General features: G+C 37.0%; 1 protein-coding gene across 2 annotated transcripts in view; it reads left to right on the forward strand.

Annotated features, from left to right (window-relative positions):
• The window catches only part of GLRA3 (glycine receptor alpha 3), a 258,672-nt gene that overhangs the window by 36,627 nt on the left and 195,731 nt on the right, over positions 1 to 26,314 (forward strand). For both annotated transcript variants that reach the window (XM_063460013.1, XM_063460014.1), the window contains exon 2: positions 24,808 to 24,935. In XM_063460013.1, coding sequence (XP_063316083.1) covers positions 24,808 to 24,935 — 128 coding nt within the window. The remainder of the gene's footprint in view (positions 1 to 24,807; positions 24,936 to 26,314) is intronic.

A 26,314-nucleotide genomic window follows, 5' to 3' on the forward strand; every position in this document is an offset into this window, starting at 1 on the left:
TTGCTTGGTTCTGCTTGCTGAGTCTATCCCATTGTTTTGATGCCCTCATCCCATAGTCTCCATGCCTCCTCCCAGAATTTTTGTGGGGCTCGTTGTGCCCTAACTGTGCATTCGTATGTTTTGATCATTTCTATTTGAGGGATGCATGTTTCCAGTCTAGGAGGGCTGGTTTGGAGCCATGCTTTGGCTATGGCTGTGATTACTACCATGATTATATGGTATGCTAGGTATCTTTGGGGTTTCGGTATGTTTGGCAGGATGTATTGAAGCAGGTATGTTTCCAGTGTTAGTGGTATATCGACTTTCCCTACTGTCTGTATGAGATTGCGCGTGTCTTTCCATAGTTTGGTGATGTCTTGGCATGTCCACCATATGTGTAGGATATCTCCTATTGCATGCCCACATCTCCAGCAGGCCCCTGATTGTTTGGGGTCTATGTGCTTCAATTTTGTGGGGACCATGTGCCATCTATATAGCATCTTTTTGCATAGGTATTATTTTAAAGATTTTAGTTGCCATTTTCATTTTCAAATTGGATGTGGTATATTTGGTAAGTTATTTGAAACACATATTTCCAAGTTTGGAAAATGGGGTGAACGATTTTCCCCACAGGTTTTGTGTTCATAAGTTTAGTAAAATGAGTGGGGCTCTGGGAGTAACAGTTAAAGCAAGTAAAAGACCTTATTACGACAAACCTCCTCTTTCTCCAAAAAAATGTGAGACTAGTAAGGGTATACTTCCTAATTACCAGAGATGGCACAATATAAACCATAACGTGCAGGGTTCAATACAATAGTGTTAAACATGGATTAGCATTTAGACATTACATTAAATATTACGCTGACATTGTGTTTCTACAGGTGATACATGTTTGTGATGATGTTATACTTTCTTATTAGGTTAAAGGTTTTCCTTTGTCTTTTCAAGCTTGCACCACACCTAAACACAGTGGTGTACAGGGGAGAGCTGGCAGCCTTAGGCCTGGGGGGCAAATCCAATCATGTGGCCCATTGCACCACCGAATAAGCTCACCATCCATGCCCACCTTTTCCTGGTTTTAAAACGGATATTGATGTTATGCTAATCTGTAGCTCTTTGCCATATCCAATCTGTGGCGCAATTACACAGCGGCACTCTGTCCTTTATGAAACTCAGTTTCAGAAGCTGGTTTCTGCTGTGGGACCTGAAGATCTAGGATAGGTTTTAGCCCATTACGTTAACAGAGAGCCTGAGGACATACTTCACCAAACACAACTTCATTTAGATTGAATTGTTATGTTAAACAGTGTTCCTTTAAAAATAACAAATATGTCTACATCTCACATAATCAAAAAAGGGAATACGTTGATAGTTTTTTATTTTTTATTTCACCTGGGATGATGAGAGGGTCCAAAGTCTGCCTGTCAGGTACCAAAGCCTCAGCCTAGTGTCCAGGATAAAGTGGAGGGATCACTTGTCTTTCACGTTGTCCTTCCTGCTCCAATCTCCTTTTCTTTGCCTTCTTCTGACACTGTCTTCTCCTCCTTGGCTCCTTCTGCTCTCCCCTCTTTTCCTTTTGCTCTCCTCCTGCTCTGCTTTCCCCTACTTTCCTTTTTCTCTCCTTCTGCTTCCCCTCTCTTCCTTTTGCTCTCCTTTAGATTTCCCCCCTTACCTTTTGCTTTACCCTTCTTTACTTTTGCTCTCCTGCTTTCCCCTTCTTTCCTTTTGCTCTCCTTCTGCTTTCCCCTCCTTTTCTTTTGCACTATTTCTGCTTTCCTTTTTTTCTCTCTTTAGCTCTGCTCTCCTCTCCTACCCTACCTTTGGGAGTGCTGGAGTGGATTCTTTACCTGGGGGTCCAGAGTGGCTGGTGTTCCTGGGATCCAGTGTAGGTGCTGGGCTGGATGGCTGGCTGTGCAGGCTCCTGTGCTCCTCAGTCGGTGGGCGGGCAGGCAGGTGTCTGGTCAATGTTGGAGGCGAGGGAACTGTGGTCTTCCTGCTCAGCTCCCTTGTGTGCGCCGCATTGTGATGCCAGTGACGTCATATTCTGGCACTGGCATCACCGCTGGACACGCGAGGGAGCTGAGCAGGAAGAGCTCAGAGGATAGCGCTCCCTCGCGCTGCCTGCCTCGTGGAGGGGTGGGGGGGAGGCAGCGGACCAGCAGGCCAGCTCTTGGGCCTCCCATGAAAGAGGCCAACATGGCATTTGCCAGGGTGCTTGGGGGGTGCATTTTTGCTGCCCCTCTGAAAGTGTAGCTCAAGGCAAATACCTTGTCAGCCTCGTGGAAGATACAGTCCTGATTGTAAGTAGACATGGCTGTTGTTTCTATAAAAAAAACTTTACTGGGAAACAGCCTAAAATAGATTAATAGAGTATAATAAGAAAGTGCCCATTTCTCCGTCTCCTGTGTATTACCACATTAATTCATTCCCTCTATTTATTATTTCTATTCAACTAGATGGTAAGATCGCCCTTTGCCTCTTTGCAATCATATATTTTAGCTCCTGCTTAAAAAATAGATATAAGGAAAAAAATTAAATGTTTGTATGTTCTATTTAGCTATATATTTTGCCTAATCATGCTTTATTTACATTTTGACAAATTAAAAACTATTGTTATAATGTACATTCGCAGTAATGGAGGAGGAAATGAAAACACTTTTTTTCTAAATGTAAAAACGCATCATTCATATTTATCAAGTTATGTGCCTTATAAATAATAGATAGTTCACATTACTATGTGCATGAATCAGCAGAGCAAAGGCTAATATAGAAATAAAATAAATACCTAGGTTAACAGTAAGCATCAGTATATTTACTTCAAAATTTAGATTAAAGTTTCTTTATTTTCTTGTATAAGAAGGAATTATGCAAATCATCATAGATTCTAACCCAAGTGTACTTGATATATTTTGAGAATGATTCATTTTTTTTTTGAAGGTGCTATGATTAAAGAGATGAATAATTCTAAGGGTTTTAAAATTTATATGAATCCCCACATCTCCCTTGATAAACAAAGAGGATAGAAAGTGTGAAGGCAGTTGATGTTTGGTGAGTGTATTCATTGGAGTGTGATAATCATCTTTAAATGTATTCAAGAGAAAGATAATGACTATTGATCTGTATTGAGGGTACAATCTGTTCCCAAATCAGCACAATCAGTATTACATGTACCACTTGCAGAAATCCCAGATTTAATGCTCTTTTTTTAAACTAGGACTACTAATCGGTACTGAGTATCAGGATCTTTTTGTTATATATCTATGACACCAACAGGGCTGCATTTACCTGAATATATATATATATATATATATATATATATATATATATATATATATATATATATATATATATAGGAAACATGGGGGGATGGTTGCACTCACCTAAACATGCTTAAATGGGGTGCTGCTGGGGGCCATATTATACAATAAATACACAAGATCCAGCGCACTCTCCTATCTACTAAACAGCAACTTCAATGTTGACAGATTTTATTAGTTTGTAAAAGTTTTTTTTAAAAACACCTAATCTAGGCAAAAAAAATGGGGATTTAGTTACATTATATGATCATACATTGCATAAGCCTGCCACAACGTCAATGTACCCCATCTTTGGCAGGTCCTACTCTCACAGTCTAATGTCTGCTCTTATGAGATTAACCACTTACTTGGGAAAAAATTCCATCTGAGGCTCTCTGCAGTACAAGGCTAAATAGGGACCTGAGATGAGGAACCTGTAACAGGGAGGGGTGCAGAACCAAGGAGTTGGCTAGACTCCCAAATATATATAGGAAACATGGGGGGATGGTTGCACTCACCTAAACATGCTTAAATGGGGTGCTGCTGGGGGCCATATTATACAATAAATACACAAGATCCAGCGCACTCTCCTATCTACTAAACAGCAACTTCAATGTTGACAGATTTTATTAGTTTGTAAAAGTTTTTTTTAAAAACACCTAATCTAGGCAAAAAAAATGGGGATTTAGTTACATTATATGATCATACATTGCATAAGCCTGCCACAACGTCAATGTACCCCATCTTTGGCAGGTCCTACTCTCACAGTCTAATGTCTGCTCTTATGAGATTAACCACTTACTTGGGAAAAAATTCCATCTGAGGCTCTCTGCAGTACAAGGCTAAATAGGGACCTGAGATGAGGCACCTGTAACAGGGAGGGGTGCAGAACCAAGGAGTTGGCTAGACTCCCAAATATATATAGGAAACATGGGGGGATGGTTGCACTCACCTAAACATGCTTAAATGGGGTGCTGCTGGGGGCCATATTATACAATAAATACACAAGATCCAGCGCACTCTCCTATCTACTAAACAGCAACTTCAATGTTGACAGATTTTATTAGTTTGTAAAAGTTTTTTTTTAAAAAACACCTAATCTAGGCAAAAAAAATGGGGATTTAGTTACATTATATGATCATACATTGCATAAGCCTGCCACAACGTCAATGTACCCCATCTTTGGCAGGTCCTACTCTCACAGTCTAATGTCTGCTCTTATGAGATTAACCACTTACTTGGGAAAAAATTCCATCTGAGGCTCTCTGCAGTACAAGGCTAAATAGGGACCTGAGATGAGGCACCTGTAACAGGGAGGGGTGCAGAACCAAGGAGTTGGCTAGACTCCCAAATATATATAGGAAACATGGGGGGATGGTTGCACTCACCTAAACATGCTTAAATGGGGTGCTGCTGGGGGCCATATTATACAATAAATACACAAGATCCAGCGCACTCTCCTATCTACTAAACAGCAACTTCAATGTTGACAGATTTTATTAGTTTGTAAAAGTTTTTTTTAAAAACACCTAATCTAGGCAAAAAAAATGGGGATTTAGTTACATTATATGATCATACATTGCATAAGCCTGCCACAACGTCAATGTACCCCATCTTTGGCAGGTCCTACTCTCACAGTCTAATGTCTGCTCTTATGAGATTAACCACTTACTTGGGAAAAAATTCCATCTGAGGCTCTCTGCAGTACAAGGCTAAATAGGGACCTGAGATGAGGCACCTGTAACAGGGATAATGAGACATAAACCAGAGTAAAATCATACAATACAAAGAATAGCAACAAGACCAAATAGGATATATGTGTAAATATAAGTGTAAGATGAGTGTGAGAAATCTGAATGAGATGTATGTGTAAATATGAGAGTAAAATCTGATATATGTGAAACATGAATAGGATAAACACTACACTAAGAGTGAGAAAATGTGTATAAAAGCAAAAGAAAGAAGAAGAAGAAAGACAAGAGAGAAACAGAAAAGAATAAAAAAATAAAAAAATGAAAATACACCAATCCACACAAAAAAATCAGTGAATGCAAAATGACAACATAGGACAACGCAAGAATGTATGCATCCCCAGACTAAATAATCCGTAGCTATAACCACATGGTCAACCTCACTATAAGCCTCATCTATATAAACAACCGTGGAGATCATGCTAACCCCCTGTCACTAGAATAGGGGATAACACATATTAACAAAGTAACATGTCATATGATGTATGATTGTATGATTTTACTCTGGTTTATGTCTCATTATCTGAGGACTTACTCTCCATATATTGTGCTTAATACATCGCACACATTCACTCTATGTCCACACTCTTTTCGGTTTGCATGCCTCAGGTATAATATCTGGCTTCAGTTTATGTTGTGGCTCTTACATGCTTATATATCTCTCTCCCTCACTAACTATGTATAGGTTTTCAATAGTTTGTTCCTCCTTGAAATGGTTAGCTGCACGGGGATCGTGTGGTTACCATGGTTACGTTGTACATTACCCGTGGTGATGTCATCACGCGGGGGGGGCACGTTTTACCGCACGCACGTCATCACGCACGCATGCACGTCATCACGCACACACGTATGAACGTCATGATGTGGACGTTCTCATTTCTATACACACACTCCGTCCGGCTAGTTTTACTTCCGGAATCACTTCACACAGGTGGGGTAAGTTAATCAACTACTATTTTGTATATATTTGTATTTTATGTGCATTATCACTATCTTGATAAAGACCCTGAAGGGTCGAAACGTTGATGCTGAAGTTGTGATTAAACACTTTATTCACTTTTGAAAAATCCAAGCGAGTGCTCCTGATTCTCACCTTTTATCTATTGGCCTGGAGGCACCCTGGTAATATACATTGTATGTACTCTCTTTTGGGGTTGAGTGCCAGAGTCTGGTCTGATATATTGTAAGTGTGTTTGCCACACACTCTCTGTTAGCACCACCATACTATCTACATATATTATTTTACTACCATCAAGCTTGGGGATTGATTCCTGCTGATCTTTGATCAAGTATTCTTTCATGGAGGATTTTTTACTTAGGGCTGGGGCCCTAGTGGACACGGCCGAGATACTACAAATCTCAGAAGCGGAGGCAGAGAATATTCTGTGGCCGAAAAGCACTGATGAATTACAACATGTGGATTCTATCAGAGATGTATACAATGAACTGATTAAGTTAAAAAGGCGAGAAGTAGATTTGGATCTGCATGGGATATTTATCTCGGATTATTATAGATCCAAGAGGATTCCCAGAGGATTTAGGGTGCGCAATGCACCTAGCATTGGTAGACAGAATCCTGAATTCTGCCGCAAATGGGCCAGTATAGCCAACAAGTGTGCTTTAGACTGGATGATTATCACAGTGGAGGAGGTTAAGAATGAATTGGTGGTAGTCAAAGAGTCTATCAACAAGGTGGAAACTTCTAATACATCATTAATAACGGCATCAGCTTCTGCACAACAGATGATCAAACTCCAGGATGAGATTATGCGATATAGAAACGATTTGATCAAATTTAAGAAGCAAAAACTTGCAAAGGTTGATCACGATTACACGCATCATCAAGTATATCACTGGTTGAGTGGGGGAGAGAGACGGAGACCGCAATTTCCACGGCAGAAAATTAGGATTAGGAAACCACAATTCATGTCCATTGATACTAGCTCTGCAGAATCAATGTCTGAAACGGAGGGCGCAGATACGAGGAAACGATCTGGAACCCAAACGAGATATGATTCCCCCCAACATTTTTTAGGTGTGGGACAACACTCCAACGACCCACCATCATCAATACTGGCAGCAAGAGCAAACACAAATACAGACCCATCAGGAGGGGACAGAGGGGCAGGATCTATAAAACTCGGATCCAAACCACCAATAAAGAAGAAATAAACCCTGTATTCAACCTATCAACTAAACAGTTAACAAGGGACCATGTCAATATACTTTCTAAGGGATTGACATTTGTACCATTTTCCAGACCAGACAAGTTCGCATTGGATGTGGAATTATTTAAGATGAATCGTACTCTCAATTTGAATGTTGCACGGGACCAATGGGGTAATAAAGAAAAACATCCATTTAAATTGAAGAACACATGGGAACCGAAAACCACTCAGGCCTCCATCAAGACGTTTGGACAATTAATTCGCCATGACATAGACCAGACTCTCCTCCAACACAAACCTATGGGAGAAAACATGACTGTTGGGGAGAAAATAGCATTGCAGGATCTGAAGAAAGATCATACTATTACTATCAGGCCAGCGGATAAAGGAGGTGCCATAGTCATCCAAAATTACACGGATTACAGAGCTGAAATTCTGAACCAATTAAGTGACAGTGTTACATACCAAATGATCACCTTTGACCCTACCACCTCTTTTTTGAAGAAATTACGAATATTGGTTGAACAAGGCATGACTTCAGGATGGATTGATGAATATACGGCGGCATATCTGGTAAATGAACACCCTAAAATCCCGGTATTATACACATTACCGAAGGTACATAAGAACCCCAATACACCTCCAGGCAGACCCATCGTATCGGCAAGAGGGGGTCTATTAGAACCCTTGGCCAAATTTGTGGATTACCATTGTAAAACCAGCATTGAGACCATACCTACATCCTTGAAAGACACCCAGGATTTCTTGCTGAAGATCAAAGATCTTACTTTACCCGATTCATCAGTAATATTTGCCACTATAGACGTGAAAAGTCTGTTTACGATTATCCCACATGACGCAGGGATGGCAGCACTACGCACTTGGCTATGCGAGAGCAACTGTTACCATGGCCCCCCCATAGAATTTTTGATGGAATGTTTGGAGTTCCTATTATTTCATAATTATTTCAGATTTGAAAAGAATTTCTATATACAACTTCGGGGAACTGCGATGGGATCGGCCATAGCTCCATCCTACGCCAACTGTTACATGTATATTTTTGAACGTAACAAGATTGTGGATATGTTTGGTGCACATATTATTTCGTACCATAGGTTTGTGGACGATATTTTTATTATTTGATCTGGAGCAGTGGAAGAACTACAGTCCATGATTGACGTGATCAATAACGATGAATCCCCTGTGGAACTCACACTCAACTGGAGTACTGATAAGATACAATTTTTGGACGTGGAGGTGTACAAATGTCATAACAAAATTGGCTTCAACCTGTATAAGAAACCATCTGACCGTAACACATTATTACACTCCACTAGCTTTCACCCTCATGCACTAAAGAAGTCTTTACCCATCTCCCAATTCCTCAGGGTACTGAGGAACAATTCTGATAGCACAAATTGTGACATACAACTTGAGATGATGCAAAGAGCATTCCTGGAAAGGGGATATTACAAGGATACGTTGGAGCAAGCCCTTAAACGGGCCCGAGAGATCTATGATAAAGGTACTACCCGACACAATGTTCCACAAATCACGATCCCGATGACATTTAATTCGGCTAGCGTTAATATCTCACGAAGTATTAAAAAACGTTGGGAAATTCTATCCGCTGACAACTCTCTGAGTACCATCTTCTCCAATCCCCCTAGAATTGCTTATAGCAGGAATAAAAGTCTCAAGGATCTATTGATGAAGACGGACTTACCAAGAGAAAATCTGACTTCTACTAAACCCACTAAGATGGGGTGTTTCAGATGCACGGGATGTGTCACGTGTGGACACATGTTATCTGGCTCAACGTTTGCACATCCACACTCTGGTACTAGATATAAGATCAAGCACTACATCTCTTGCCTGACAGACCACGTGATATATCTCATCTCGTGCCCATGTGGATTATGTTACGTGGGTAAGACGGATCTTACGCTTCGAGATAGAATCAGGGGGCATCGGTCATCAATTATGACAGCCTACAGAGATGGGAGAACAGACAAACCGGTGGCCAAGCACTTCTTGGAATTCAATCACAGACTACCCACCTTGAAATTTATTGCCATCGATGTGATACCAACCCTTATGAGAGGTGGTGACCGATCTAAATTACTGCTCCAGAAAGAGACCTTCTGGATTAAGCAATTGGACACCCTACAACCCAGGGGACTTAATTAATATATCTAATTTTCTTCATTTTTAGAAACTCGCTAGGTTATCTAGATTTTCATTGTTCTCTCCTGTTTAGATTTAGATCTATTGATTTAGAGCTTATCGCTATGAGGTATTGGTTTGTAGTCCAGATTTAGATGAGTTTATCGTCAGGGCCAGTGGGAGCTGGCTCGTGGCTTGCTATACGTTAATGATTAGGACGTATGTTTTTGTATATTTTTTTGTACATATCTCTATCGGCCATGTCGTGGTTTGTAGTATTTTTATTTTTATTTTTATTTGTAATCTTGTTTTTTCCTTCTTTCCTATTGTATGTAGGTTTAGGAGGGTAGTGAGGGTCAACAATAGAGATATATGACATGTTACTTTGTTAATATGGGTTATCCCCTATTCTAGTGACAGGGGGTTAGCATGATCTCCACGGTTGTTTATATAGATGAGGCTTATAGTGAGGTTGACCATGTGGTTATAGCTACGGATTATTTAGTCTGGGGATGCATACATTCTTGCGTTGTCCTATGTTGTCATTTTGCATTCACTGATTTTTTTGTGTGGATTGGTGTATTTTCATTTTTTTATTTTTTTATTCTTTTCTGTTTCTCTCTTGTCTTTCTTCTTCTTCTTTCTTTTGCTTTTATACACATTTTCTCACTCTTAGTGTAGTGTTTATCCTATTCATGTTTCACATATATCAGATTTTACTCTCATATTTACACATACATCTCATTCAGATTTCTCACACTCATCTTACACTTATATTTACACATATATCCTATTTGGTCTTGTTGCTATTCTTTGTATTGTATGATTTTACTCTGGTTTATGTCTCATTATCTGAGGACTTACTCTCCATATATTGTGCTTAATACATCGCACACATTCACTCTATGTCCACACTCTTTTCGGTTTGCATGCCTCAGGTATAATATCTGGCTTCAGTTTATGTTGTGGCTCTTACATGCTTATATATCTCTCTCCCTCACTAACTATGTATAGGTTTTCAATAGTTTGTTCCTCCTTGAAATGGTTAGCTGCACGGGGATCGTGTGGTTACCATGGTTATGTTGTACATTACCCGTGGTGATGTCATCACGCGGGGGGGCACGTTTTACCGCACGCACGTCATCAGGCACGCATGCACGTCATCACGCACACACGTATGAACGTCATGATGTGGACGTTCTCATTTCTATACACACACTCCGTCCGGCTAGTTTTACTTCCGGAATCACTTCACACAGGTGGGGTAAGTTAATCAACTACTATTTTGTATATATATTCTATTTTATGTGCATTATCACTATCTTGATAAAGACCCTGAAGGGTCGAAACGTTGATGCTGAAGTTGTGATTAAACACTTTATTCACTTTTGAAAAATCCAAGCGAGTGCTCCTGATTCTCACCTTTTATATATGTATATAAAAGTAAAAGTATATGTAAATAAAAGTAAAAAAAATTTTTCTCAGTTTTACATTTAATATTTTCTACACACCAAGTGCAACTAGAGCAAATTAACTCAAAATAGATTTTCTACTTTGTCTTGATTGTTTAAATGCCCTCTATGACTAGGATTTCAATTAAGTTTCCAAGTTCTAAAACAAGCATTGCAATGAGAGAATTACAGGGTTTTTTTTAAGTTACGAATTCATAACCGCTGCACAAAAGTATATATTTGCAGAGAGTACATCCACATTCTATATCACTAAGAGCTTTTTGACACTTTTCATTTGACCATTTTATCACTAACATAGGTCAAAATAATTTTGAGTGGTTAAAATCTCAGTGAAAAAGCCAACTCTGTCAGAATTTTTTTTAACACTTAATAATTTAGAATTTTCAGATTATATTATGTTTATTCACTAACGATTGCTTTAGACTTAGTGAATATCAATGTAATTTAATCTGTTTATTCTAATGTAATTCATGCTGGGTTTTTACTAAAGTGAGACTTCACAGTGAATTTCAATTTTAAGGTTAGAGTAACCAAACTGAATGAATAGCTGATTTTTCCCGATTTGTTAATTTGACCTTAAATTTGGAATTCACTTTGAGTGAGTAACCATGACTGTGAATAATTCCTTTTTAATCCGATAATGAGCATTTTTGAATGTTATATGAGCTTATTCACTAAGGATTCCTATTGAATTGTCCGATTAAACTTGCTTTGTTCACTAAAGATTGCTAAGCATATTTTAGATTGTAACATTTTCAACCGTGCTAATGGATTAGAAAGTGGAAGCATTTGGAATATACGTCCATTTTGATATAAAAAATACATTAAAAATGTGATCCTGCCCCACCATGATATATCTGTATTTAGCCATTCTTTTAATACTCTGTTAGAAAGTTTAAGTGAATAATAAAATTATATTCCATGGTCCTATTAATCTCACAAGACATTTTAACAACTAGATAATCAAAATCATTTAACTAAAGCTTTTATTTATCCTGAATTTGTTTAAATACATTTCTATCAATATTTCTGTATTGCACAATTGTTTTCTGGACATTTCATTTATAATTAAAAATCGTACTTTACTTTAATATCTCATCCATTCTAGATACTAGAATATCTATCAATTTCGAACATTAAGGGCTGGAGTGATTTCTCGGGAGATGTCAAGATAATTAAAGCGTCATCCGTGTATAGTGACATTTTAACATCACATGTCTTGTACCATTTCTTAATGAAAACCAATTAGAAGATAAATTAGAACCAACTACCCTAGCTGTCGGGTTACAATATAAAGACTACTGCTTTCAACCAAAAAAAACATAAGATACAAATTATTCAAGTGTATGATATATGTATAGCCCCACCCAACTCTGTTAAAGGCCTTTTCAGCATCTAAGGACATGGTCAGAAGGGGAACATTATTTTTGAGTGATATTCATAATATTCAAGAGTCTTGTAGTATTATTACTTGAGTCATGTCCTGAGACAAACCCAATTTAATCATTATTAATTATGTAGGATAAAAAAATTGTTGGTGATTTAGTTGCTTTTAATATTGGAAATATATTTGCCTGAATAAACTCATAAGGGCATTTACCATCCTTACAATATCATTAAATGTATTAATCAATTGGACTGACATAGAGTTTTAAGAGGATTTGTAAAAAAAAAAAAAAAAATTGTAAATACATCAGGACTTTTTTTCAGGACAAGTTTTTAAATAGCTGAATGAACGTCTTATAATGATATTTGTTTATTTAAAATAGATTTATGTTCCTCAGATATTAGAGGTAATTCAACCTGATCCAAATAATCCATCACATCTTCACTGGATGCTAATGTCTGTAAATAATAAAGATTAGCATAATAATGTATACAAATATTAGCTATTTAATTGAGAGAACAATATTCTTTATTCATATGTACAATTTTATTTATCTTATTGGGCCTAATCTTTTTCTTTCGTTCATTTGTAAGAATTTTATCAGCCCCATAAAAATATTTGAGTTTTTATTTTTCCAAATGTATAATTGTTTTCTCAAGTTCTAAGGAATGTATTTTAATTGGAATTTCATTTATTTCTTTAAAACTTTGAAGGGTAGGATTTTTTTATTTTCTGAGTATAATTTAAGTAAAATATAACTTTGTTAATGGTAAATCTTTTTTCTCTTATTTGCCATTTGTTTATTTTAATAAAAAAATTCCTCTAAACAATGCTTTATAAGTACACTAAACTGTATATGAAGAAATATCATAAGTTGTATTATCCCCCAAAAAAATTCTTTAAATTGGATGACTTTTTCTAACATCTTATTTAAAAAAAAAGGGACTAATTTTCCAAGCATACATTTGCCACTGTGACTAAAAGGTAATTAATAGTACAAACTAAAATTAAAAATCTACCCTCAGAATCAGGTTCTTGATGCCTAATGTTAAATTATTGCAGCCCCCTTTTCGTTTTAGTAAGCACTGAAGAATGGCAAATGTCATATTTATTTCCCCCCATCTAATCCTGTCTAATAATCTCCAATGGGTGTCTTGTAAAAATATGTTCTCCTTTTTTAAAAAAAAATACTCTGAATCTCTTTTAATCTTTTTGACAGTAACTTATTTAATCATTTTATATGAAAGGGAAACTATAGTGCCAGGAACACAAAGTTGTTTTCCTGTCACTGTAGCTCCCTATAGTGCCCCGCAATGTCAAAGCGTCCCCATGGTGCAGAAGGGGTTAAAAACCCCTTCTGTCACTTACCTGAGTCCAGCGCCGATGTCTCTTGATGCTGGCTTGGCCTCCGTCTAAATAAGTGCAACTCTAAATGTTTCTATATATACTGGTGTAACACCATATCAATAGTAATTAAGCTAAAAAAGTGAAAATTATTCAAGCTCCAATCACGTTTACATGTGTAATAGAAGTGATTAAAAAAAAACACAAATCATTTTCCAAATTGTAAATTATATATTTTTTAAGTGTGACAGTGAAAAGACCAAGAAAATTATACTTTTAATACTAAAGTGAATCATGTTTAGCCCCAATTCCCATTGTACTTTTAAATTAACTTTAGGTGATTGGCAAGTTTATAAATTAACCTTGTTAGACCCCCCCCCCCGACTGACTCAATCAGACAACTGTTCTTGCTACTTCTTGGTTTGTTTAGCTCACCAGAGCTAAACTCAAGAGGAGGTAGTTGCCCAGATTTCTCATTGAACTGCATTGGGAAAGTCTGTGATTGCACAGCCATATAACATCTGAGCTCGACTAGAAGAGAAGCAGAGGGCTTGCAAAGGCTTAATACAAGATATCTACAGCTGTTGCAAGCTGTTTTTAGACATACCACCTATGAAAAATACTTAATTAAATGCATGCAATTTTTCATTGGGGGTATAACTATTAAACAGCTATTCTTTTATATTAAAGAAAATGAGTGTTCCTTTAGGGCTAAAACAATATCATTATGTAATTTAAAAAGTATTAAGAATTTGAATCAAAATGACTCTAATTTAAAATTAATCTCAATGTATGTAATATTGATTTAATTTGCTGTATTCTACATTACATTTCATTTATATTTATGTTTATAATTTAATGGGAATGGAAATATACATTTATATAATTGACATAGCATTTCTTTATACTTACAATTTTATTAAATACAGTTATGCTCAAACGTTAGCATACCCTTGGAGAATTGGTACGATATGTACAATTTTTAAAGAAAACATGAGAAACGCCTTTTTTTATTTCTTATTGTATTCATATTCAACCTTAAGTTATAACAGAATGGCACAATAATAAAACAAAAATTGGCAACAAAGAAAAAAATGAAATGACCCCTGTTCAAAAGTCTGCATATACTTAGTTCTTAATACTGTGTATTACTCACTTTAGCATCAATGACAGCATGCAGTCTTTTGTAATAGCTGTCTATGAGGCCCCTAATTTGTGTAGGTGGTATAGCTGTCCATTCATCTTGACAAAGCTCCTCCAGGTCAAAGTCTTTGGTTGTCTGCATGAACCGCATGTTTGAGATCTCCCCAGAGAGGCTTGATGATATTAAGGTTAGGAGACTGTGATGGCCACTCCAGAACCTTCACCTTTTTCTACTTTAATCACTGGAGGTCTTGGCCTTGTGCTTAAGGTTATTGTCATGCTGGATAGTCCAAGAGCGTCCCATGCGCATCCTTCATGCAGAAGAATGCAAATTGTCTGCTAGTAATTCTCTGATTTTCTGCATTCATCTTGCCATCAATTTTCACAAGACTCCCCACCAAAACATCAGTGAGCCACCATCATGCTTCACAGTGTGGATGGTATTCTTTTCACTACCTCTGGAACCCTTTGGAACCCTCTCCAAACATAGCGCTCATGGTTGTGACCATAAAGCTCTATTTTGGTCTCGTCACTCCAAATTACAGTGTGCCAGAAGCTGTGAGGCGTGCCAAGGTGCTGTCGTGGAAATTGTAAACAGACTTCTTTTGTGGCATTGGTGCAGTAAAGGATTCTTTCTGGCAACTTGACCATGCAGGTCATTTTTGTTCAAGTATCTATCATCTTATTGTGCTCCTTGAAACAACCACAATGTATTTTTCCAGAGTAGCCTGTATTTCTTCTGAGGTTATCTGTGGGGTTTTCTTTGTATCCTAAACAATTCTTCTGGCAGTTGTGACTGAACTCATTCTTGATCTACCTGACCTTGGCTTGGTATCAAGTGATCCCTGAATTTACAACTTCTTAATAAGTGATTGCACAGTAATGACAGGCATTTTCAAGGCTTTGGATATCTTTTTATATACTTTTCCATCTCTATAAAGTTCCATTTCCTTATTACACGGGTCTTTTGACAGTTCTTTTCAGCTCCCCATGGCCTGCTCAGTGCATCCACATGAGAGCTAACAAACTCATTGACTATGTATACACTAATTGCAAATTAAAAAGCCACAGGTCTGGGAAATTAACCTGTAATTGCAATTTTAACCTGTGTGTGTCACCTTTAGGGATGTGCATGTGCAAAAAAATTGGTTCGGTTTTGAAATTCGGGTAAGTAAAAGAATTTGGCACTTTGGCAATTCGGCACTTTAGCAATTTGGTTCGGTTCGGCACTTCTGCAATTCTGAACTTCGGCAATTTGGAACATCTGTAGGGCTCCCTTACCCCTAACCCTAACCCTACCCATACTCCTACCCTTACCCCTATCCCTACCACTAACCCTACCCCTAAACTTACCCGTACCCCTGTCATCATTCATGTAATTTTCCCTTCCTCTCTTGTTTTGCCACTTGTTTTGCGTTTTTCTGGGGGGTTTTTTGTGTTATTCTGTCTTACACTGTTAAAATACACCTACCATTAAAATATAGACTGATCATTTCTTTATCAGTGGGCAAACGTTAAAAATTAGCTGGGGATCAAATAATTTTTTCCCTCACTGTACAGGTAAAAAATGTAAACACCCTCCAGTTTTTTAACTTTTGGATGCAGGAGAGTGGCTTCTGCTGACTGGGTCTGTTGGAGGTTAGGGCTTGTACTGCCGATCTACACTCTCCTCTCTGCCGCTCTGCCTCCTACTCTCACTCCTGGCTCTCACTTCCACCCAGCACTACCATCATTAGAGCACACAACCAGGCCCCTGATAGCACATGTCCATTATGTGGCCCTAAGTGCATGAGAAAACACTTTAGGTATTGCTATCTGCAGTAAAGTATTTGTCAAGCTGTTTCAGGCTTGCTTATAAGCATATTTTTTTTTACATTTTCAAAAAACACATATAATAAGGGATTATGCTTGATTAAATGACAATTTAGACTTGGTATTTAAAATATTTACTAATTTTAAGTGCTAAAGGGGGTGTGGATTAGTAATTTAGCTTCTGATAATTTTTTGATTGATGTGACATAACTTTTTCCAAAGAAAAACTGTTTTGCTTTGGTTTGGTTTTCTGTTCGATGAATTCCTTATATAACAAACAGAAGTAGAGTAAACAGCTTTATAATAATAATAATAAAAAACCTTTTAATTATTAAACCAGCAGTTTCAAAAAAAGAACAGATGCAGTACTTTCTGTATTAACATAAATGTTTTGCCATGTTATCAGCATTTTATTTTCTGCCACTTTTGTTGGATTGCTGTTGATGAAGGCATCTATGGTTAGTGTCATAAATACTAGCAAATTACAGAGCATCAAGGAATGTACTACTAGCTAAACCAATAGCAGAGTATTCACTTGGAAGGCAACACAGCTTTCATATTGGTATCCATATATTATTCACTAACTATTTTTAATCTATTGCTTCAGGTTATTGCAGTTAGTGGTGATGAATACTAGTTTGCAAATACACAGCTACAACATTAAAACCACTGACAGGTGAAGTGAATGAACATTGATTATATCGTTTCAATGGCACCTGTCAATGGGGTGGGATATATTAGGCAGCAATTGTACAGACAGTTCTTGAATTGAATTTGTTGCAAACAGAAAAAATGGGCAAGTGAAAAGTCTGAGTGACTTTGACAATGGCCAAATAGTGAATGCTAAATGACTGGGTCAGGGCATCTCCAAAATGGCAAGTCTTGTGGGGTGTTCCTGGTATACAGTGGTTAATACCTATCAAAAGTGGTGCAAGAAAGGGCAACCGGTGAACTGGTGTCAGGGCAATTGGTGCCCAAAGCTCATTAATGCACATGTTCTTTTAGATCAGGTGGATGGATGGGTGCATGTGCATTGTGTTCCTAGGGAAAAAAAATGGAAGAAAGATGCATTATGGGAATAAGGCAGGCTGGTGGTGTTATGCTCTTGGCAATATTCTCCTGGGAAACCATGGCTCGTGTGTGTGAGGGGTGTTGTATGTGTATGAGGGGGCAGGGTGTGTGTAAGGAAAGCAGTGTGTGTATGTGGGTTGCAGTGTGTGTATGTGGGTTGCAGTGTGTGTGTGTGTGTGTGTGTAAGGGGTGCAGTGTGTGTGTGGGGGTGAAGTGTGTGTGGGGTTAATTGTGTGTATGTGGGATGCAGTGTGTGTGTGTGGTGTGCAGCGTGTGTGGGTTGCAGTGTGTGTGTGGGGGGTGTGCAGTGTGTTTGTGTGAGGTGCAGTGTGTGTGGGGGTGAAGTGGATATGGGGTGCGTTGTGTGTATGTGGGATGCAGTGTGTGTGTGTGGTGTGCAGCATGTGTGGGTTGCAGTGTGTGTGTGGGGTGTGCAGTGTGTGTGTGGGGTGTGCAGTGTGTTTGTGTTAGTTGCAGTGTGTGTGTGGGGTGTGCAGTGTGTTTGTGTGAGGTGCAGTGTGTGTGTGGGGTGTGCAGTGCGTGTGTGGGGTGTGCAGTGTGTGTGTGGGGTACACTTTGTGTGTGTGTGGGGTGCAGTGTGTGTGTGTGTGTGTGTGAGGGGTGCAGTAAGTGTTGGGAGGTATTGTGTATGGGAGAGGGGCAAATTAAAGCAATATATACTTTATAATCCCACTCTCTTCTTACCTTTGCCCAGGGAGGGGGGGGCTCTCTGCAATCCCTGGCAGTCCTAGTGGTAAGTGAACTCTAGCCTGCAGCTAGTGGGGGCAGAGTACAGAATTAAGAACTAAGGGTATGCACGCTTTTGAACAGGGGTCATTTATTTATTTTTTTGTTGCCATTTTTTGTTTTAGAATTGTGCCATTCTGTTATAACCTACAGTTGACCGACAAATTGTATCTATCTTTCTATCTAGTATTAAACAGAATTGCTTTTATTAGCTATGTTGCATTAAATGTTAATAGAAATAACAGAGGAGTTCAACTTGAGAAATGTAAATTGTGTAAAATGGATTTGTGTACTATAATTGTTAGCTTAAAATGATTAACTCTTTCATTAAGTGTCATTTTTTGAGTCAATTAAAAGAAAATCTAATCCCACCACACTCACTCAGTTCCTGGATAAAAAGCTGAGGATCCCTTTTTATGAGTGTATTCTTAACAGGTAGGTATACTCACTATTCTGTATATCTTTTAGAGTTGCATAAAATTGTCATTTCCCTTTTTGATTACATATGGCGCTTATGTTTTATTTTTCATATGTAGGTCAAGCCACAGGGGCATTTGTTTGTATCATTACTGTATATATATATATATATATATATATATATATGTGTGTGTGTGTGTGTGTGTGTGTGTGTGACGCCTGGCAATAAAGGCATTAATGAATAAGACTATATTTGAAGTGCAATCAAAGGTTATATATTGTATATTTATATGATTTCTATTTGGAAACCAGAAAGAGTTTCTTGTTACTGTGTGTTGGTCATGTCCACTAAGGTGCCCTTATATATATTTCTATGTTTGTATGTAAATATCAGTTGATACAAATTTGTGCACATATGTGTAGCATGTCTAATTTCCTTTTTTGCAAAACAACATATCAGGATATAAAACTCTAATGAAAAGTATAGTGTTTGCAGTAAATGTAGATATCAAGAGAACTATGTAATTAACCATAGTATGACATTCCCCGGATGCGGGGTGCCAGTGGGTGAGTAAAAAGTGTCAGACCTGAAAAGGGGGGTTGGTCTGCCTAAAATATTGCATAGTCCTAATGCCCTGAGTGTATTGTGAGAGCATCTAATTTTGTACTCATGCTACCTTTTTTGAAGACAGTTCCCTTGTGTCCCCAAACACGAGTATGTCCCACCAGAATTGGGACTGGTATTGGGACTGGTATTATTATTTAGTAATTATGTACTCTATATAGCCATCTACGTTTTATGCATTTCTAATGCTAATGTTGCTTTTCAAAACCATTTATATTCTTGAGTTTTCTTTTACTCAACGGGTGGTTAGTGCCATTAGATGTGTTCAATAAATGCAAGAAACTCTTCGAAACTCTTCTCAGCACGCCTAATAACTCATAATTAATGCCGCATTGTAATTGATGGGACTAAATTCTTCCAGTTACTCAGTTCATATGTTTATTACTATAGGTGAATATGAATGTCCCTTTGCTATTGGGGGTCATATTTTCTATGAACACACCTGCTCTGACCTAACATGGTCATTACAGTGTTAGCAGATAGAAAGATATGTATTCACATGAAATGTTTCAAAAACTTCCCTGTATTGTATTTACTACTCTGGATTTACACAATTATATTGCTTGCCCTAGGTATGTCCTAACATATTGTTTATACAATTCAGTCATTAAAGCACTTAATGATCAAATTTAAAGTGTGCCACTAATAAAAGAAATTCCATCTACATGCAACATGTAAAAATACTGGCTGTTAAAACATGACCTACTTTTACACATTGAAAAATTGTATGAAAAAGTATCAGCGCTAAGGACTACCACAGAAAATCTAATATATTTTAAAAAGGCAGCACACCTACAAACAGAAAGGGGTTCCCTCTTAATACCCCACAATATGCAATGGAAAAGTAGGAAAGGAGAGAAGGTTGCGCCTTAATAAGATGGAATGTACCAAAGTCAAAAAGACATAAATATTAAATAGAATTAAACAAGAGTGGTCCAAATTTAATAATATATAGATGGTAGATAAAAAGTCTGGAAGGGAACAGCCAGACTGGATAAACTCAGGGATTCTTGGAGGTAGAGTGCTTGTAATTCCAAAATTACTGCAAAACCTCTGAATGTAACATCAAGCATTCCAATTTCATGGGATTGGAACGTTTATCTCTGTTGTATTTACTTTTTTATGCTTGGCTCTGGCTCGTGCTTTCCCATCTTTAGGAGCAGTTGGGCAATCAATCATGTACACAATTCCCCTGAATATTTTGATTATGCTGTTTCATTCTTGTATTCGATAAATCATACTGCTACCACCCCTGCAGATAGCATCTCCCAATGGACAAAGGTATGGAGATATGCTTTACATTAATTGTGTTAGAGCTTCAACAAATAATATAACAGTTCAGTACATTCAATTTATAATGAGCAAAGGTGAAATGTATACAAATTCCAATGTTGATTTATGATCTAAAAACTACCCATGAAGGCTCAAAAAAGTGCTGGCAAGTGCAGTACATAGAGGATGCATAACAGGGAATTGTATTATATGGGGGAAAAATGCCTGCAGCTCACAAGATCAGATGTTTATAAATGTCTCAGAATCCCTCAGAAACCCTGAGTTTACAGTATTTCCAACAATACATTCTAAACCATTGCACGGCAAGAAAATTCAGTTTGGCTAAAGCATTTTTTTGGAATGTTCAGTATGCCTGAATTTTGGCCATATGTCCGTTCAACCCCTGAGTTAGACCAACCAAAGGGTGAGATGGGCAAATCATTGTCCAGTGAACAAATACCATAACAGTTTCACATAATTATAGTAAGTAGACAGCAAACTATGATCATATGCAAATGTTATGGTATTTATTCACTTAATTAAAGCACTTGTTTTGTTAATTATGCAGTTTATTCAAATTAACTTTTGCAGTGCTGTGGTAGCTTGACAAAGACCCTGTTGGGATGGAACTTTTCTGGTGCTTGTCCCAATAAAAATGCCACATTGTTTTTTGAGTGCCTGGACCATTGCTCAGTCTTCATATTTGGAAAGTGAGACTTAGCCAACCTCCGGCCCGGTTGCACCTTGGGGACCAGGATAGTGTGGTATCCTTTACTTTATTAACATTTTTATTTTGACATAGTAATTCAGTTTTAAAAACACTTTTTCCCTATAGATATAGCTGTGTTAGTCCCCCTTTGCATCCCATATTTGCTACAAATTTTCCATTAAAATTATTGGAGTCTCTCAATAAGTTACCATTGAGAAACTTTTTCTATATCATATTTTTAATTGCATACATTTAAATACTTACACATTGTTTTAGTCCAGCTCATTTGTTTAATGTCACTGAGCTTTGAACATTGGTTTGAATCCCCCTCAGGCAAAATGCCCTTTTCTTAAATTTCCATTTGAGCCTCTGTAATCCGTTGGCACAAAGAAAACAGCATAATAACGCTGGAATATTTGACTGACATGCGGTTCGTGCAGTTTCCAACTGGTGATTTGAGTTAATTGTCAAAACAAACAGTGACAAACAAAAGGTGCTTTGATTTAAAGAGGTTTTTCAAAATGGAATTAAAACAGTTTATTATCAAAAGTCTATACGTATAGTTATTATTCAGTCGAGCTTGACGTGCAGAAAATGTTACATTTCATTAAACAGATATTCTCTGAGGGAACTTATTTATAATTTAGCATACATTCTATAGCTAAGCTGCGTACAGCATACACAATGTAAAGTGTTTTATATATATATTTTATGATTTCTATTTTGTTACTTTCTTTGCTTTTACTATCATTTTTGAAGACTGCAGCATTTATATTTTCTCACAACATTTGAATATATTTGTAAGGTTGCTTGTTTGTCTATATTTCTTTCTACTTCTGTCATAAATGATTTGAAACTGTTTCCCGGAAAATCACTGCCAGAGTTGTGTACTGCTAATGTCTTTTTATACGTGAAAAGTAATCTATAAGTAAGAAGGTTGTAGCAAGAATTGTTTCTAATCAAATCATATACCATTTTAATTTGATTATAATGATATAATGATTATCCTTTACTGTACTTCATCTCTTCTATGTAAAATAATACCTTTAAAATAGTAGCAAACACAATTTAAGTTGTAACCACAAGAAAACATTTGAATGAACCATGGGCTTTAGATAGCAAACATTACAATACTAAATTTTTAGTATTAGTAATCAAGTACAGTAGGAAAACACACAAGCACTGCAAAAAACAAACATGTATTAAATATGTTGTTACTGTACTGGACTTCTATTTGCACAGTGGCTAAGGTATGAAATATAACAAAACATGGAAAAAATAAGACAATACTAAACATTCAAGAAATAAGTATTTTTTGAGAATAGGTAATGTAAGATGGGTTAAGATGCGCTCTAGACAACTAGATCAGAGCAAATGGCAAGTCTTGTGGGGTGTTCCAGGTATGCATGGTTAGTACCTATCATTAGAGGTGCAAGGAAGGACAACGGGCAAACTGGCATTAGGGTCATGGGTGCCCAAGGCACATTAATGCATGTGGAGAATGAAGACTAGCCCCTCCGGTTCAATGAAACAGAAAAAGTACTATAGCTCAAATTGCTGAAAAACTTAATGCTGGCCATGATTGGAAGATGTCAGAACACACAGTGCATCGCAGTTTCATGTGTACGGTGCTGCATAGCTGCAGACCAGTCAGAGTGTCCATGAAAACCCCTGTCCACTGCCAAAAGCACCTTCAATGGGTATGTGCGTGGCAGAATTGCACTATGCAAAAATGTAAGGTCTGGTGAATCATGTTTTCTTTTTGGTCAGATGGATGGTCGGGTACATGTGTATCAATTACCTGGGGAAGAAATGGAAGCAGGAAGAAGAATACAGGGAGGAAGGCAGGCTGGTGTAGGCAGTGTTATACTCTGAGCAATGTTCTGCAAGGAAACCATGTGGGTGCTATTTTGACATAGACCACCTACCTAGAGATTGTTGCACACCGCGCATGAATTGCCAGGGGATCCTCAAATCCACTTAATACCCACCCAAGAAAAGGTCATGTCCATAATCACGGTGGGTGAATATAACTTTGCACTTGCAATGAATTAATTTTTGTTGGGAAACATTTTTTTTAGTTCTCTGTCACCTGGGAATTCCCAAGAGAGAAACATGTTTCATGACCAAAATGTAGAAAATCTCATAGCTTTATAAGTAGAAAATAAAGGACAGATTAAATTGTAGGTGTTAATAATTCCCGTTGTAGGTGTGCAGTGGTATTTTCACCCCATCAAACTTACTCACTTCTATTGACTGCAGTGGCAACTGAGTGGCAGCATACGATTCAATTGAATTGGGATATGGAAGCTTGTGTTCTTGCAAAAGCCTCGCTTTTATCAAGCTGTAAGGACCTTTTTTATTGGTTGCAGTAGAATGTTATTTTTAATTAGGTTGAGGAGTCATTGGCATTGTTGTGCATTGTCTTACAACTGTAATACTATTGTATTTTCTAAATATTAGCATCTTAGATTAATGTTACAGAAGAAAAGCTTAGTTACTTGTTAGTCCCTGCTCAGGTTTCATTGACAATTTCTACATTATTTATTGATTTATTTTTATTGAAACATGATTTATATCAGTAAGACAATAAATGCTATGTTTTGGGTCAGATTATGATATAATAATTATAAATAGACACACACACACATAAATCTTTGCACTTACGCTCCAAAGCTTTTTGTAGTGTCGAGTAACCCAAGCCTGGGCTCCAAATAATATAAATAGCAATGAAGTTGGCTGCACTCCAGTCTTTAAAAATCCCAAATTTTATTAAAATGTAAGTTAAAAAGATCAACTTTTCATTCCTTTTGGGACTTTCCTCAGGATCAAAATATTCAACTGAAACGTTGATCTTTTTAACTTTCATTTGAATAAAATTTTGGGATTTTTGAAGACCGGAGTGCAGCCTTCTTCATTGTTATATGTATGTATGTGTGTGTGTGTGTGTGTGTGTGTGTAATACAAAACAATGAACCATTTTCTGGAGAAATAATGCCATCAAGAGGTTCTGACATAAACATAACAAACCACAGGACTGAAGTAATATAAATGTCTTGAGAGCCTTCAGCATGACATTATTTTACCTTAATTCACTTTTCACCATTATGCTATTTGCAGTTAATACAACTACTGCTGCCTCTCTCAGGATAGTGATATGCCACCAGAGAATCTGGGGTGACAGAATTGTAATTGTTTCTGGCTTCTCTGCTGCTTTCCTGAGGGTACACTGGGAAATGCATGAATATATGGACACAAGTATGTGGCACACCAATATAATGCTTATATGTACAGATGTTGGAACAGCAAAGTACATTGTAGAAAACAACCATATATTTTTTATGTATTGCTTATTTAATTTAATTTTTTTATTTTAAACTATTCTTTGACTATTAAGCAATCGATGGGTGTTGGCAACTGAATATTTTCACTGTTTTGTTTTTTTTAGTCTGGTTACCACAAAAGAAACCGACAGTGCACGATCCCGTAACTCCCCAATGTCACCCTCAGATTTTCTGGACAAGTTAATGGGTAGAACATCTGGTTATGATGCAAGAATAAGACCTAATTTTAAAGGTAATACATTTTGTCAAATGATTTTTAAGCTTTTTCCATTTTAATCAATAAAAGTGGAACTGTGATTTCCCAGGTCGTGTTACTTGAGTTGTTTGATTAGTCCAGTGATCTAGATGCAAAATCTAGATTTTGTTTTCCAATGTACACATTCTGCTCCCTTCAGTGTTTTTCTTCCTGTTCCGTGTTTCTGCTTTGTACTTTTTTCACCCTTTTGATGTTTGTTAATTATATTTTATAATTTCTAGTTTTCTGTTCTGTGCTCCTTATAAATCCAGGCTACTAAGATGATCAGGTAAACTACTTGGAGACTTCTGCAAATTAACCCCTTAAAATTAGGCCAACTGTTCATTAGCACATGAGCAGATCTTGGTGCCATTTATAGGATTTTACTGTCTGTCACTTAATTGCTCCTCTCTCAAAACTAGATTATCAGCAAATATTTCTATTGAGAGGGCAGATATGTAATATCACAGATGCAATCGCACTTGATCAAATAAATACAAAATTGCTATAAATGAAGATACCTGTCCAATAGATCCGGTGAGGGATCTCCCACTTTCCTGGTAGTTAATTCTAACCATAAATTCACCTTCAAAGTAACATGGTGCTAAAATGCATTTTCGGCACAGGCTTAACTTTCTGTCGCAAGGTCATATTTCCAGTTATCAATGTTAGTAAAGCAGCCAGTTATCCATGTTAGTAAAGCAGCCATTCACTGAATTTGACACAGCAATATCTAACTATACTATACAGTAAAATTAAAAGAACAGTATCTTCCTTTACAAAGAAAACCTAAAAAATATTTAGAAGAAAAGTATTAAAAAAAGCATTGAATTCTATAGAATTCAAAACTTAAATTGTTGTTCTGTTTTCAGTTCATTACAGTTTGATGTTTAGTGAATACAACCATTTTAGTTATGCTAATGGATTCTTGATATATACAGCTGTAAATGTACGTGATTAAAAGTAAATGTTTTTTTTTCTTTCAATTATTCTTTTGTATGGCTTCAAATGTAGAACTCTCTTGCTTTTTTAGAAAAACGAATAGTGGGTCACTCTGGCAAATTGACAGATATAGCTGATATAAAATCATTATGTGTTTCATTCTGCTAGATAATAATTTGCTAATTTACATATTGAATTGATCAGGGCAATGCTCTTAGTGAAAAATGGAAAGCAGTTCTTATAAATAACACAAAAATAAATATGCTATTTTCAGCTTAGCACTCTGGTTAAATGAAAAGATTACGTAACAATTGTGAAAGCCAAACTTTTGTCATAAACTTTTATGATTAGTACATACATGTTAGTAATATTAATAATAACCCTTTTGCTACCCTCAGTTAGCCCTCATGCTCATTCCACAAACACAATGCACA

The sequence above is a fragment of the Pelobates fuscus genome, chromosome 6 (assembly GCF_036172605.1).
Source record: "Pelobates fuscus isolate aPelFus1 chromosome 6, aPelFus1.pri, whole genome shotgun sequence".
Lineage (NCBI taxonomy): Eukaryota > Metazoa > Chordata > Amphibia > Anura > Pelobatidae > Pelobates > Pelobates fuscus.